This window comes from Strix aluco, chromosome 3, assembly GCF_031877795.1.
Source record: "Strix aluco isolate bStrAlu1 chromosome 3, bStrAlu1.hap1, whole genome shotgun sequence".
NCBI classification, from domain to species: domain Eukaryota; kingdom Metazoa; phylum Chordata; class Aves; order Strigiformes; family Strigidae; genus Strix; species Strix aluco.
Genome location: NC_133933.1, coordinates 45,328,838 through 45,343,383, shown reverse-complemented (window position 1 = coordinate 45,343,383; position 14,546 = coordinate 45,328,838). Strand labels below are relative to the sequence as shown.

Below are 14,546 nucleotides of genomic sequence, written 5' to 3'. Positions count from 1 at the left end.
GTCTGAAAGATGTGATAAACTTGCAACAGCTAGTCTCAAAGGTGTGTTCTTACTGGAATGTGATCTCATGTTGCTAAAGCAGTGCCAGGTGTAGCAGAATTGAACCACGATGAAATCCTTGTCTGGCTCTAGAAGTGAGAAATTTCATGTGTGTTCAACCACCAATTGCATCAGATACCATGAAATAATCTCGTATGCCAGGTTATTAGTGCTCCTGGTTCATGTCCTAGGGCCACCCAGTAAGTAGGGTTCTGTGATGTAATGGGAGGTTGTGACATTGACAGTCCACTGCTGTGTTTGCCAGCTTGAGATGCTAAGCCAGTCACCTCTTTTTTGCTGTACCTGTCACACAGCTGCATCTCATATGAACTCGTGGGAGTTTAAGATTTAAGGCCTGTCCCAGGCTGTAAGAAGAACTTGTCCTCTGTTAGTAAAAGATGTCTGAAAAGAAGGATTGTGATAAGGAGAATTGCTCTGCTCTTGAATTGCTGGATTTCAGGAATGCTTTGAAGCAGTTCCAGAAACTAGTTGAAAAAACAGTAATCCAGAAGACAAAGGAGAGATTAGGCTTGTATATCAAAGATGATGGTAAGAGATACTCTTTCTGATGGAAAAGTGTGATTTTCATATGGAGAGAAGGTGTCATAGAGACAAGACTATAAGAAAGACCTGAAATTAGTGTTCAGACTGTGACTTCTTGATTTTTACAGGAAATAGGCAGGTTGCGCTATGAGACTGCTTTTCTCCTCCAGTTAGGACTTCTGGTCAAAATACAATGCTATGGTGGTTGATCACAAAATATAATTGGTGGAGCTGCCACATATACAAGTTAGCACAATGCAGTGTTTCTAGTGATCTGTAAAAGCACAAACCTGATGAATTCTGTAAATCCAGTTGCTTAATTGTAAATAAGGAGGGCAAAGTTTTGCTTTTCTCATTGAGTTGCTATTGTTGCATGAAAGGATAAACTTTATTCCAGACACCATTCAAGTTCAGATCAACAAACCAGAATTGTGGGATGAAAGTAAGGGAGGAAAGAAGAGGTGAGAATTTTTCACCTATTCTTTTATCTATCTGTTTCCTGTCATGCATTGCAAATTGGGTAGTTTTGAAAAGACTGAACATTAAGACTGAACTTTTTTTTTTTCTTTTTTTTTTTTGCAAAATGCTTTTGTGAATACAGGTTGAGGAGCTAGAACTTGCATGCTATTGATATTGAAGGAGAAATAAAACAGGAGGTAGGGGGGATAAGGAAAGAAGCTGTAGCTTGCCGGTTTTTAACTCTGTGTATACAGTTCCACCCATACAGATGAGATAGACTATGACAAGTTCTGTACAACCACACAGACTTTTCTTGGTCCAGAAGTCAAGGATCATAATGTTAAGGCCTTTTACAGGAAGATTACCAACAACCTTGATGCAAGAACAGAATGGTGTGAGGTAAGGATTTCTAAAACCTGATTAAATATAAACAACTAATTAGAATCTTAAAAGGTAACAGTGTTTAGCTGTTGATTATGTGTTGTTCATGAGTCTGTTGTTCATGAGCTCTATGGCATAATGGGGCACTCTCATTTATCCTGGCTGCCATTCATTTCCTAAAAATAACAATTATTTGGAAAACAGGTATGCCTTTGAAGCTAGAAAATTAGATAAAATATATTGGTTTTGTTGATCTAGACAAAAACTATATTGAAGAACTGGCTTAGAGTAATTTACTTGTTGCTGTTATCCTATTCAAGAAGTGATGTTTAATTTTGACAAGTTGAGAAGGAAAGAGGCTCCATGTTTGGTGTGATAATAAACAATTTAGAAACTTGCATTTGTCCATTTGTTGATTAAATGCAAGTTTCCAGGGAAGATGTTTGAAGATAGGAGGGTAAAATCTGTCTTTGGAATTTCTCTTGTGACATTTCAGTGATGATATCCATCCTGGTATAGACCTTGAGAACTGAAGGAGTTTGTAATATTGTAAAAATTTAGCTCTTTCTAGCTTGTGTTATTCTGTACCCTATGCTATTATACTTTTAGTTTAAGTAAGTATAATCCTATGCTCCTAGTGCCAAAACCTGGAATGTGAAACTTGAGCATCGTATCAGTATTCAGTGTACGTGGAAGTTGTAAATATGAAAATAATCCCTAGAGGCATCCCTAACCTATTTCACTAGAGTGAGGAGTAGTTCTAAAAGGGGCCTCCAGTACCTAAAGGGGACCTACAAGAAGGCTGGAGAGGAATTTTTTATAAGGGCATGTAGTGATAGGATGAAGGGTAATGGCTTTAAACTGAGAGAGGGTAGTTTTAGATTAGATATAAGGAAGAAATTCTTCACTGTGAGTGTGGTGAGGCACTGGAACAGGTTGCCCAGAGAGGCTGTGGCTGCCCCCTCCCTGGAAGTGTTCAAGGGCAGGTTGGACGGGGCTTTGAGCAACCTGGTCTAGTGGAAGGTGTCCCTGCCCCTGGCAGGGGGGTTGGAACTAGATGATCTTTAAGGTCCCTTCCAGCCCAAACCATTCTATGATTCTGATTCTTCCACGCCATCATGTCAGTGGAAGATTAAGTATGGAAGACCTTTGCTGAGCCCTGCCTTTCCCACCTTTTTCATATGGGTAAACAGGTGGGTATTTTGCAAATGACAGAGTTGTCTCTACAAGCTTTTTGCTAAGAGATTCCCTGTACTGGATTTTCTGCTGACTATCTCTGGCTAATTTCAGACTTCTAAATATATCATGCAGAGCAGCTTAACACATGGGAGAATCCATGCTGCTAATTCTAGCAGATTCTTAAGAGCAAAATTTGCTCCTACTATGCTGGTTATAAAATCAGTCCAGTAATTTCAGCAAGCAGGACTATTTTTATTCCAAATTTGTATGATTTTTCTTACCACTCTTTCCAACTTTGAGAGGTATCTGTCCTTGTAAAGCCATGCCACTGGAAGTCTGATTAGAAAGGTTAATTAGAATGAATTAAGTAAAGCCTGGGTAGGTTACATTTTTATTTGTAGGTGAACTACTTTTCTTTCCTAGCCCTACCTGTTTGGTACATCAGCCGAACCTGCAAATCAAAATTCTTATTAAACATTAGTCATGCTCCACTGGTTTACATGAATTGAGGAAGTTGGCCCCTGATCCTTGATCCTATTATGTGTATGCACATGAATACATGTTAAAGCGTGACCTAACTAAATAAAAGCATTTTTCCATCTTGTTTTGTGAAAAAGCACTGAGTTGTCTACCAGAACTGCTTATCCTCAAAGTTTGATATACTAGATTCCTGACAAGGCAGCAGGATCTGGAGCATGGAGCCTGAGTCTTCTTCTGAACTGCTTCACTGATATGCATTGGCCTCAGGCTTCTTGACAAAATGCAAAATCTCTTATGACTACAGTATGCAATTTGTGCTCTGAGGATAAGGCTATCTTTAGCTAAGCCATCAGAAATATCTTTTTTCTCTTTCCTCTCTTTTCTCTCTTTCCTCTGCTTTCTCTCCTTCCTCTTCCCCTTTTCACAGGGATAAATCTGGTCTTTACTTTAAATGTGAGGCATTAGAGGTATGGCAGCATTTATTAGAGAGTGTTTTTAACCACAGTGTTCTGTATGTATTATGTGAATCTGTAGATGGGCAAGATCCATGTAATCCATTTTTCTGTCTCTGGTGGCGGTAAATAGCAAATCTTTCTAAAAAGCATGTAAGAATGAGGTAACTATGAAATAGTAGATCTGGGTTACTTCTAGCTTCTGGCTGCACATAGCTTAAGGATTTTCTGTGCCAGAGTTGCAACTGCAGTCTGTGTTTAGTATCCTTTGATGGACTTTTAATCTATCCATTTATAAATTACTTCTGAACCCACCTAAAAAAGGATACTTCCATAGCATTCACAGTTTTACACATTTTGTGAAAAAGTACTTTGTCTTGTTACTTTTAAACATGGTGCTCTTTTTTTGCATGTGTTACAAGAAATTATGAACACTTGCTCTAGAAAAGTATCTTTTAAGGTATTTTCCCATGGATAGTGTTTCAAGCAACTATTTTGTAAAAATGACTGATTTTTACATTGTTTGAGCCAATCTGTATCAAGAGCATCCATCATTATACGTTACTGCAAGATTTTTGTTTGTTTTTTACCTGAAGACAGCACCACCTATGCTATCATAGGAAAGTTACTGTGTACTCCAAGTTATGTACTGTGGAGTACACAGTAACTTTTCTATGATAGCTTAGGTGGAACTGCCATATATAGCAAGTCCTTGCTGGACTTAAAGTCATAAGGTAAGGCATTAACAAGTGGCATGAACTATAAATTCATTAGCATATTCCCATTATATGTTACACTGGAACACCGTGTTATTATTTGAACCTTGAAGATACCCAACACCTGTTCTTTACATGTTATTAACGATTGCTAGCAAGTAATTTCCTAATACCATCCTAAACACAGTGTGTTTGGTCCTTTCAATTTAATAAGGTTCTGTATAGGAACATTTCTGGTTAATACCTCTCTTAACATTGTTTTTACTTATAATGTCACATTACTCACAAACTTTGGTTATGTCAGGCAGTAAAGATTTTCTTCAAGGAGGGCCTAAGGGAAATCTGTGAAACAGCTGTACAGGACATCAAACATCATGTAACTGCCTTCTAGTGAACTTGCCTATAAGCCCTCTTTAACAGATAGAACTTTAGGCTACATCCAATTCCTCTGTTATTAAATTCACCTTATGAGAGGTAAATTTAAATTTTGTTATCTTTGCATGTCTCCTACTTGCATGTCATCCCTTCTTCCTTCCTTCCTCTTTCAACATGAGAGGATACTTAAAGGTGAGGTCCTGGCTTTTCTCAACATTTCTTTGAAACTCTTTAAAAATAGGGGGAAAAAAGACATTTCTGGATTTGCTGGTACATGTTATACAAGCTAAGCTATTGAAATGGCCAACTGCAATCAGACATGCTGAAGTACTGCATGACAGCACCAGTCAAATTGTTATACTATTCAAAATTCTGTAGCTCATTTCAAGCTTCTTACTGCTTTTTGTATAAGATGGAGAGAAGTGATATAATATCTTGTGTAGATGTGGCAAGCTAGACACATATCCTATACAGAGTAAAATATACTCTATGGGTATGAAGCAGGGACCAGTTGAGAAAAGTACTTCTGAAGTCCTGGTGACTGTCAGGCTGACAGCCCTTTGTTTAGGGAAGCAGAACAGCAGCAAATTATGTTGAGGGCCATTAGTTTATAAGAGAACTGAAAAAAGTTCTGTTTGTTTGCTGGAGTGAGTATCTTTTACTCCAAAACCTTACTTGAGTTTCCAGTGCGATCAGGCTAGTTACCTGGATTACATAATTACACAAGCAAGCACAGGGGGTCTAATGAAAGAGGTGAAGCCAGCCCCTTTGGTTTCCTTATGAAATCTGTGTGGGAGTTGCCTGGGATAAAATTCCCCAGAACCCTTTCTATGAGCATTCCTCAAATTTTACCAAGTGTGAGCTGACTGATGACAGCCTTTTAAAATGCCCCGTGTATAAACTTTCTTGAAAAAATAGGAATGTGGTATTCAATGAATCTTCAGCATCTCACAGCATGCATTTCATGTAGAAGAGGGATATCAGTGAGACTATATTGAGTTCTGTAGGGAATGAAATAGAAATATTTGTTATTTCTCTGTTCAAAAGAATCCTGATTAAAGTGTTAATGTGGTTTTTTTATTTATTTTCTCTTGTGGGGAGAAATATTTAACATTAGGTAACTGGAAATCCATTATGGAAGTGATAATTCAGTTATGAAACAGACAAAGATCAGACTACTTGAATCAGCCTCAACCTGACATTGATTTCTTTACCTCGACACAGCCTTATCTAGCACAGTTTGAAATATAATACTGCATTGAAAAGCGGCAGTGAGTTTTTTTGCTTTTTTGTTTTCCTTCTGTGTAGTGGGAAGTCTGATGGTGATATGTAGTACAAGCTATCTATACCTTATGGGACATAAAGCTAAGCTCCTTTCCAGACAAAAGCATAAGATTTCTTTTATGGGTAGTCTGGGTATAGAGAAAGATGAAAACTGAATTAAGAAACCTGCTGACTCCTGAAATTCTCCAGATTTAGCTTACACTGAAACAGAATAATTGCTGCATTGATTATTTGGTTGTTGCCTAAGCCCAATTTACATCAGCCATAACTTCAGCATCAGCTTTTGATCTACTGTAATTGTGGTAACATCCTATATGTAATGATTGGATCAAACCACATATTTCCAGGCTTATTTGAATGGGTTCTAATAAAATAAAATGGGAATGGTTTGTATCCTATATATCACGTGGTGGTGGTCTTTTAAAAATTTATTTCTCTGACAAACTCTACAGTTTCAAAATGGTTTGGGTAATCCTGGAGAGTTGCTAATGTCAGGAAGGAGCCAGTGTTCTTTGTTCTTCTAACTATGCCACAGGCTTACAAGGGTAGCTGTACTACACCTCTAAAGTCTCCTCATCTCTTTTTCACCTCTTGACATTTAAAGATGTAGACATTTACTTACTCGTGAGGATCATAGATCCTTTTTTTCTTCCACTCATATCTGTAGCTCTTCCACTTTTTAAAGTTTTTTATTTTTATGTTGACTCTATTTAACACTTGACCGGCCTAAGTCCCATGTACTTTTCTCATCCTCCTTAGCTTTTCATTCCTTTTAAGTGAAACTTTTCTTTTTCTGGAAAAGAAAAAAAGGAAAATCTGCTCCTTTACATGCTTGAAATGGTAATTGGCTTTTTAAGACTGGAAAGTATTCTGAGTATTCTAGTTGAGACCAGCTGTTGTTTGAGAGAGATGGTGAAAGAGGAAGATATGCCTCTCTTAGCCGATACATTTATTCTTATAATGTTTATCAACCTACTAGTTATGTTAGACAAATCACATTTATAAACTGCAACTGGACATATCATTAATTACCCACTGTGAACAATGTAAGTAACCTTGATTTTGCTTCAGCTTCCTTTTTATCACTTAATTTTTCAAATGTATTATTGATAACAGTTACTTTCTGTAACATCCTAAATAGCCATCATGGTTTCTGCTGTCTGTGCTTCAGTCTTGTTTTTTTTCTAAAAGGACTGTATTTCATCCCTGTTCTTCTGAGTTCCCCTGCTGCTTCTGGCACTGCTGAGCATGCCCTCAGTCTTGAAAGTCAAGTCGCTTTTTCCTTTGATATTTCTCTTTTATCATCTCTCTCTCTCTGCTCCCCATTCCCAGAACTCTATCCCTGACCCTTTGTTCTTCTCTTCCTACTCTCACAGACCTAATTTTTTCAAATTTACTTCTACATATCTGGCCTCTCTTTAGCTTGACAAAATCTTCCAAATATACTTCCATGACCTAAAAGATCATGGCCTTGTGTGAGTGCTATTTCTTTATCTTTATGATGTTTCTCTTTTTCAAGTACCTCCATGTTCAAGGGTTTTCTAAGTTTCCAGCAGTCTCAACAACAGTATACCCATACTCAAAGGACACTTTTTTATTAAAGTTTTTAGTTTAAAAAGTCTTTAGTTAACTAACTTTAGTTAAATTAGAATCTACCCTTAGTCATTTAATGGCTTCAGAATTTAAAAGAGCTATCTTGGACAGTCTAACAGCTATCATTTATCAATGACTTGGGGAACTGACCTCTGCATCTCTTTCCCAAATGTAGTTGGCACTTTGAAAACTGTATTTTTATAGTGGCAAATATCTGAAAGATGTGTAAATTGCATTTTGCTTCATCTTCTATGTCAACCTCTGATAGACATTATGGGATGGGGTTTGCTGGGATCCCGTCTCCATGTTGGAGTCAGCAGAAGCCATTTATGCAGCTGTAAGGGATTTCTAAGATGCCCTTTCTTTGGGCAGTGTTTTGCCTGCTGGGCAAAAGCAAAAGATCAGATGTGGCACCGCCTCATGTCTACAGGAGGCATGACAGGACACACCTAGGTGTCTCACTGAGAACTTCCACCTCTGTTGGCTTTAGGACAGCTACTGACCTAGCCCAGCCACTGCATCCAGCATCCTGTCAGACTCAGGAGTGACCTGATACCAGGTCAGTCAGTCGTAAAGAAAAGGTCCTCCCACCAAAACTTTAGTCCCCATAAAGGTGAAAGGCCTGTTCTCCACTGTCTGGAAAACAGAAACATACAGTTAAGAAAGCAAAATGTCACTCCTGTCTTCAGTAACGGCAAGAGAAAGGATCCATGGAAGTACAGGACTACTAGCCTCGCCTTGATTCTTGGTGAAGGTGATGGAGTAACTAATTCTGGAAACCATTTCCAAACACATGTAGGACAAGGTGATCAGGAGTAGTCAGCATGGATTTACAAAGGGGTAATCAAAGAAATCATACTTAACCAACCTGACAGGATTCTACAATGAGGTGGCTAGCTTGGTGGGTAAGGGGAGAGCAGTGGATGTTGTTTACCTTGACTTTAATAAGGTTTTTGACATTGTCTTCCATAACTTGTAGGCATGCTGACAAAGTATGGGTTAAATAAGTGGTCAGTGAGGTGGAAAGAATACTGGCTGAACCCGTAAGTGATAAAAAAAACAGTTGAAGGCAAGTCACTAGTGGTGTATGCCAGGGGTCGATACTGGAGCCAATATTTTTAACACCTTCATTAATGACGTGGACAATGGGAGAGAGTGCACCCTCAGCAAATTTGCAAATACAAAACTGGAAGGAGTGGCTGATACACCAGAGGATTGTGCTGCTGCCATTCAGAGGGACCTCAACAGCCTGGAGAAGTGGACTGACAGGAAGCTCATGAGGTTCAACAAGGGAAGTGCAAAGTCCTGCACCTAGGGAGGAAGAACCCCATGCACCAGTGTACACTGGTGACAGAGTAGTTGAGAAGCAGCTCTGCACAAAAGACCTTTGGTCCTTTAAACATGAGCCAGCAATGTATCCTTGTAGCAGAGAAGGCCAACAGCATTCTAGGCTGGCTTAGGAAAAGGATTGCCAGAAGGTCAAATGTGGTGATCCTTCCTCTCTATTCAGGTCTTGAGACCACACCTGGAGTACCATGTCCAGACCTGGGCTCCCCAATACAAGAGAGATATGGAGCTACTGGAGCAAGTCCAGTGAAGGACTATGAAGATTAGGGGGCTGAGGCACCTCTCATATGAGGAAAGGTTAGGAAAGCTGAGACCATTTAGTCTGGAGAAGAGAAGACTCTTAACACTGTGTGTAAATACCTAATGGGGAGGGAATGAAGAAGAGAGAGACAGACTTCATAATGCCCACTGACAGGACAGGTTGGACGGGGCTCTGAGCAAACCGATCTAGTTGAAGATGTCCCTGCTCATTGTGGGGGGGTTAGACTAGATGACATTTAAAGATCCCTTCCAACCCACACTATTCTATGATTCTATTCTATTCCATGATTCTAGGGCAAGAGGCAATGGGCTCAAACTGAAACACATGAAATTCCATTTGAACACAAGAAAACACTTTTTTGCGGTGAGGGTGATCAAACACTGGAACAGGTTGCCCAAAATGTTTGTGGAGTCTCCATCCTTAGAGATATTCAAAACCCAACTGAACACAGTCCTGAGCAACTTGGTGTAGCTGACCTCCTTGTACTGGGGAGTTGGACTAAATGATTGCAAGAGGTCCTTTTCAACCTCATGACTTTGTGATTCTGTAACACTGTCTTTGTATTATAGGTGCAAACCTGTTACAAGAATATTAATTGATGATAGTGGAAAGAGTACATCCTTGATTTTTTGGGGAAACACTCCATTATAATGTTCTAGCCACACCAATTCTTTCAGAACCCTTCTACTTAATACTAAAGAACTGGGGCATTCAGGTGGAACAGTGAGAATCAACTGTGAATGAAAATGCTGTAAAGTGAAAAGCAGTTCATATGTATTACCACTTCTTGATTCATGTGTGAAGATTATGTTATTATGCCTTTGCAGAAAGAGCATACACCTAGAATTTAGGATACTAAAAACCCTGTATCCTGTCTTGATACAGGATGGAAAGACAAGGTGATATTACAGTGAACTAGAAAGACGGATGTAAGGAGCTATAATAGATGATGTATTGGCTGATGATGTATGATAGATAATAATTGTGTGCATGGTAAGGAGGGAACTATGAAGTGAAGGATGAAGAGTAATGTTGTGTAAGAATTTGTTTTTTGAAAGATGTACATCTGAATCTCTCAAAGAAGAAATATGGGAGTTCTGTTGCATACCATGAAAAATATTGAACTAGAAAAAAAGCGCAAAGTTTTGTCTTGCATCCAAAGGGGCATTGCTTTTGGAACTCAAGAAAGAGGGTATATATAATGTCCATAATATAAGAAAGGAGATTAAAAATTCTGTACAGCTGAGTGGGGCTGAACTAATTACCTGAGGAAATGACTGACATACTCTTGGGTACAGAGTTTGAGCTTTGGAGAGCATTTCAGCATGTCACACCCTGGAATAGAAATGAGCTACTTGCCTAAATATCCTGTGTAGGGATCTCCATCAGTACAAATGGAACATTGCCAGGCTTAGGCAGATGGCTGAAAAAGAATTTTAAAAAATGGACTTTATATTCAATTTTTTTCAGGAAAATGGGAATCTACATAACGTTGTGGAAAAGCTCTTTTTCTGTGCAGGCTAAACCACTATGCTACTTTGAATCTTTCAGTTTATATAGAGAAGTCTGTTCTGTCTGCCTTTTACTGTCAGCTGAAGTCTAGCTGAGAAAGCACAAGTAGGTAAAACTGGAAAAAGGAAATTGAAGATGATTATTTACAAACAAAAATCATTGCAAGGCAAAGCTGTACTAACAGCTTTGTCATTTAGATGATTTTTATTCCTAGAAGCCCTGTCTATGCTGTCTTCTTTCCAAACATTGAAGAAAGATTGTGCCTGAGTAGCAGATCTCAGCAATCTAAAGTTATAGATAGCTAATGGTTAAGGCAAATAACACTAGGAAACTTACTCAAAGAGTATTAAATGATAAAAATGTGAGGTAAATATTTGACTTTATACAAATAAACATATATTGCAGAAGTAGTTTTGTTATGAATTGCTTGTTCTGTCCTATTTTGTTTTGTTTAGATTTTTGGCTATTTCATAGGAGAAAGTGATGCCATGTCTTCCCAGCTGAAAGAAGAAAACATGGTTTTCCTTGTATCTGAAAAACAGCAGGTTACTCATGCAGGTGATGTACTTCATCTATTTTTTTTTAATGCCGTGTGTTGCACACTTTGTTGAAAGTACAGTAATAAGATCACATGTCTGTGTTTATTATTCATGCTTCATCTTCTTACGTGTTCCAGAATATATGGTTTCTTTTACAAAACTCATTGCATATGAACAGTCCACTGTTGCCTTGCCCAGCTCTCCATTTTCCTAAATTATTTTGAAATTATGAATTTGTCTGACTCAGACTATTTATTTATGCAGTTATTCTTTGCCTTTTTTAAAAAATAATTTAGAAAGAACTAGCACATCCATAATGCATTAATGATATTTAAAAATGCAACATGATTATTTCAATCAAGTATAGGATAATCTATGATATGATGCGTTACTGCCTTGGAGTTGGTACCGATATGCATTTCAGGAAGATAAAATGTTGATACTATGGTTCTATTTGTTTAGATTTTCTATGTCTGTAAGATGAAGAGTAATATTTTGTCACTGACAGTTGTCAAGAGACAAGATGTGATTAAGGGTATAGTGAAGGTGCCCCATCTGGATTTCACAGTAACATCCTCTCAGAAAGGAGTGCTAACTATTTTTAACAACCAGGTAATTCTGACTCAAACTTTTTTTATTAGTCCATTAAGTAGTATATATGGGAAGTGAGTGAACTGTGATCTAGCATGCAAACTACTACTAAAAAAAAAAAGCTAAATAACTTTTCAAATTAAAGTTAACTTTTTCTATATTTTTAGGTACAGTAGGAAATATGCATTGTTATTTTCAATTATAAACCTACTGAACAGTCCACAGAAGTCGACAGAAAGTAGAGATGGCTAATAAGACATTCTTAAGTTAGTTTGCTATTGGAATTAACTTCTGCATATACAGTGGAAACCAGAGAATTAACTATTTACTACAGCTACTGAGAATATCTGGAATGGACAGAAACATTTATCAGCTGTTAGCAAAGAAGAGTTATTCAATACAGCAATATCTAGAAAGTCGTGTTTTCTGACAGTCTGCATGACACTGCTTCACAGTTACTCCCCTTATCAGCAAACTGTAAGGAGATCTGTACCATTTTAAGTAGAAGTTCAGGCTCAAGATGCTGTTAAAGTATAATATGTAAGTGATTCCCCCAGATGATTTTATTACTATTCAGGGGCATGCACTTCTAGATGCTATGGGGTACATCATACATCCATGCTCATTGGCGCTTTACATTTGTACAATTTGAATACAACCAGTTTATTAAAAGTTGTTTCAGACAATGTAGTAAAGCATTAAAGCAGCACTAATGCTTTCTAGGGGTTTTAGCTAATTACTGCATAATGCTTATGACAGGAACATGTAAAGCAACAAAGAACTCCTGTGGATGATTAAACAACAAAGCAGTACGGCAGTTTTGCTAAGTACTGAAATAATTTATTTGAAAGCCTAGTTCTCTGTCCTCCAGAGCATTATCCCTCTTATGTACCTACGAAAAATAATTTCATAAAGTATAATGTTAAAAATAACTCTCTTCCCCACCTCCTACCTCCCCATGCTGTTTTCAAGTTGAATTGCTGCTTCTTGATAGACTGGACTGATGTCACTCTGACATCAGTGACTGCAGTGTAAATGATTTTACACCCAGCTGCTTAACGCAGTGAATTAGAGACCTCAAACTTCACTTATAAAACTATGTTCTGAAAATGACTAAGGCATTATGATGGCAGTCGTTTACTTATGATATGATCTCTGATCTCAGTTTGTCTGAGCCAGTGACTTTTGACTTCATTAGAATTGCTCTGATATATCTTGATGCAAGAGAGAAAACTAGTTCTTTAGCATTGCAGTCATTTGAGTCCTGTTGCTAGAATATGACTTCACATCACAAAGGCATATACAGAGTTAGCAACTTTTGCATCATTCTTCTTCTCTCAAAGACCAAGGATTTAAAGAGATCAGGCCTTAAAATCTCATCCAGGGAGTTGTTTTGTCTAGCTTGGCTTTGCAGCATATTGGTAAGGGAATATGAAGATGCTTGCCCTGAAGATGCTGCTTGGGGTGACTTGTGCCCTGGGTGGAGGGGCCAAAATATGAGTTCATGAGCAGTGCATTGACAAATAGACAGAGAGGCTTATTTTTGTGTAATTGTTCCATTTCTAGAATTATTAAACATATGGTATTCTTAGATGCACAAATATACCACAGAAGTCAGTGTGAGGCTGTACCTCAAATAGTTGTGTTCAGTTTTGGGCCCCTCACTACAAGAAAGACATTGAGGTCCTGGAGCATGTCCAAAGAAGAGCAACAGAGCTGATGAAGTGTCTGGAGAACAAGTGTTGTGAGGAGCAGCTGAGGGAACTGGGGTTGTTTAGCCTGAAGAAAAGGAGGCTCAGGGGAGACCTTATCACTCTCTACAACTACCTGAAAGGAGGTTGTAGCGATATCGGTGTTGGTCTGTTCTCCCAAGTAAGAAGTGGTAGGACAAGAGGAAATGGCCTGAAGTTGCACCAGGGGAGATTTAGGTTGGTTGTTAGGAAAAATTTCTTCACTGAACGGGTTGTCAAGCATCTGAACAGGCTGCCCAGGGAGGTTGTTGAGTCACCATCCCTGGAGGTGTTTAAAAGATGTGTAGATGTGGTGCTTTGGGCCATAGTTTAGTGGTGGACTTGGCAGTGTTAGCTTAACAGTTGGTCTTGATGATCTTAATGGTCTTCTGCAAACTAAATGATTCTGTGATTCTATTTGAGGGCTAAGCATTGCTTTCTACAACAAATGTGGACCCAATATGCTTCAACACCTGTATGCAGTTCTGCATTATCAGCCATTTCCTGCATACTCTAGAACATGAGACACCCTTTTCAAGTTCTCAGGCATGGATGCTGCCTTGATCAGCACAGAAGACCTGTAGAAGTAGGCAGCCTTAAGGAAAATTCTCTGTGCACACTCTAGTTAATGTTACTGTAGATAAAGTCAAATCTGGTAACTGCATGGATATTAAACTCCTGATTAATAATAGTTTTAAACTCTGCTCAAAGACTATGTCCATGATGACACTGGGCATCACACTTCTATGGGAAGAAAGATTCTGATCCTAGCTTCTTGGTTTATGAAATGTGGAATTGCTGAGATGAGGCATCACTGATTAATTACTAACGAGGGACAGGGGCAAGAGTTGAAAAAGCAGCTGTGGGTGTTTCAGAAGGGAAAAGGTTGGAAGTGCTTTTGAAAACTGGATAGTAGTTTTGTTAAAGAACAAAGAAGGTAATCCTGTCTCTACTGGATGATGGTGACAGGTATGCCTACCACCCTGTCACTTGAAACACTCCAGGTTTTGAGTCACATTTAATGGCACTAGTTGACATGTCATCTGGGACAGCATTATCTTGTG

General features: G+C 38.4%; 1 protein-coding gene across 1 annotated transcript in view; it reads left to right on the top strand.

The window, feature by feature from the left end:
• The first annotated feature begins 437 nt into the window (after positions 1–437).
• Positions 438–14,546, top strand: part of WDR64 (WD repeat domain 64) — a 77,793-nt gene continuing 63,684 nt past the window's right edge. Inside the window, 4 exon segments of the mRNA XM_074820531.1 lie at positions 438–588; positions 1,310–1,440; positions 11,078–11,180; positions 11,670–11,773. Coding sequence (XP_074676632.1) covers positions 438–588; positions 1,310–1,440; positions 11,078–11,180; positions 11,670–11,773 — 489 coding nt within the window.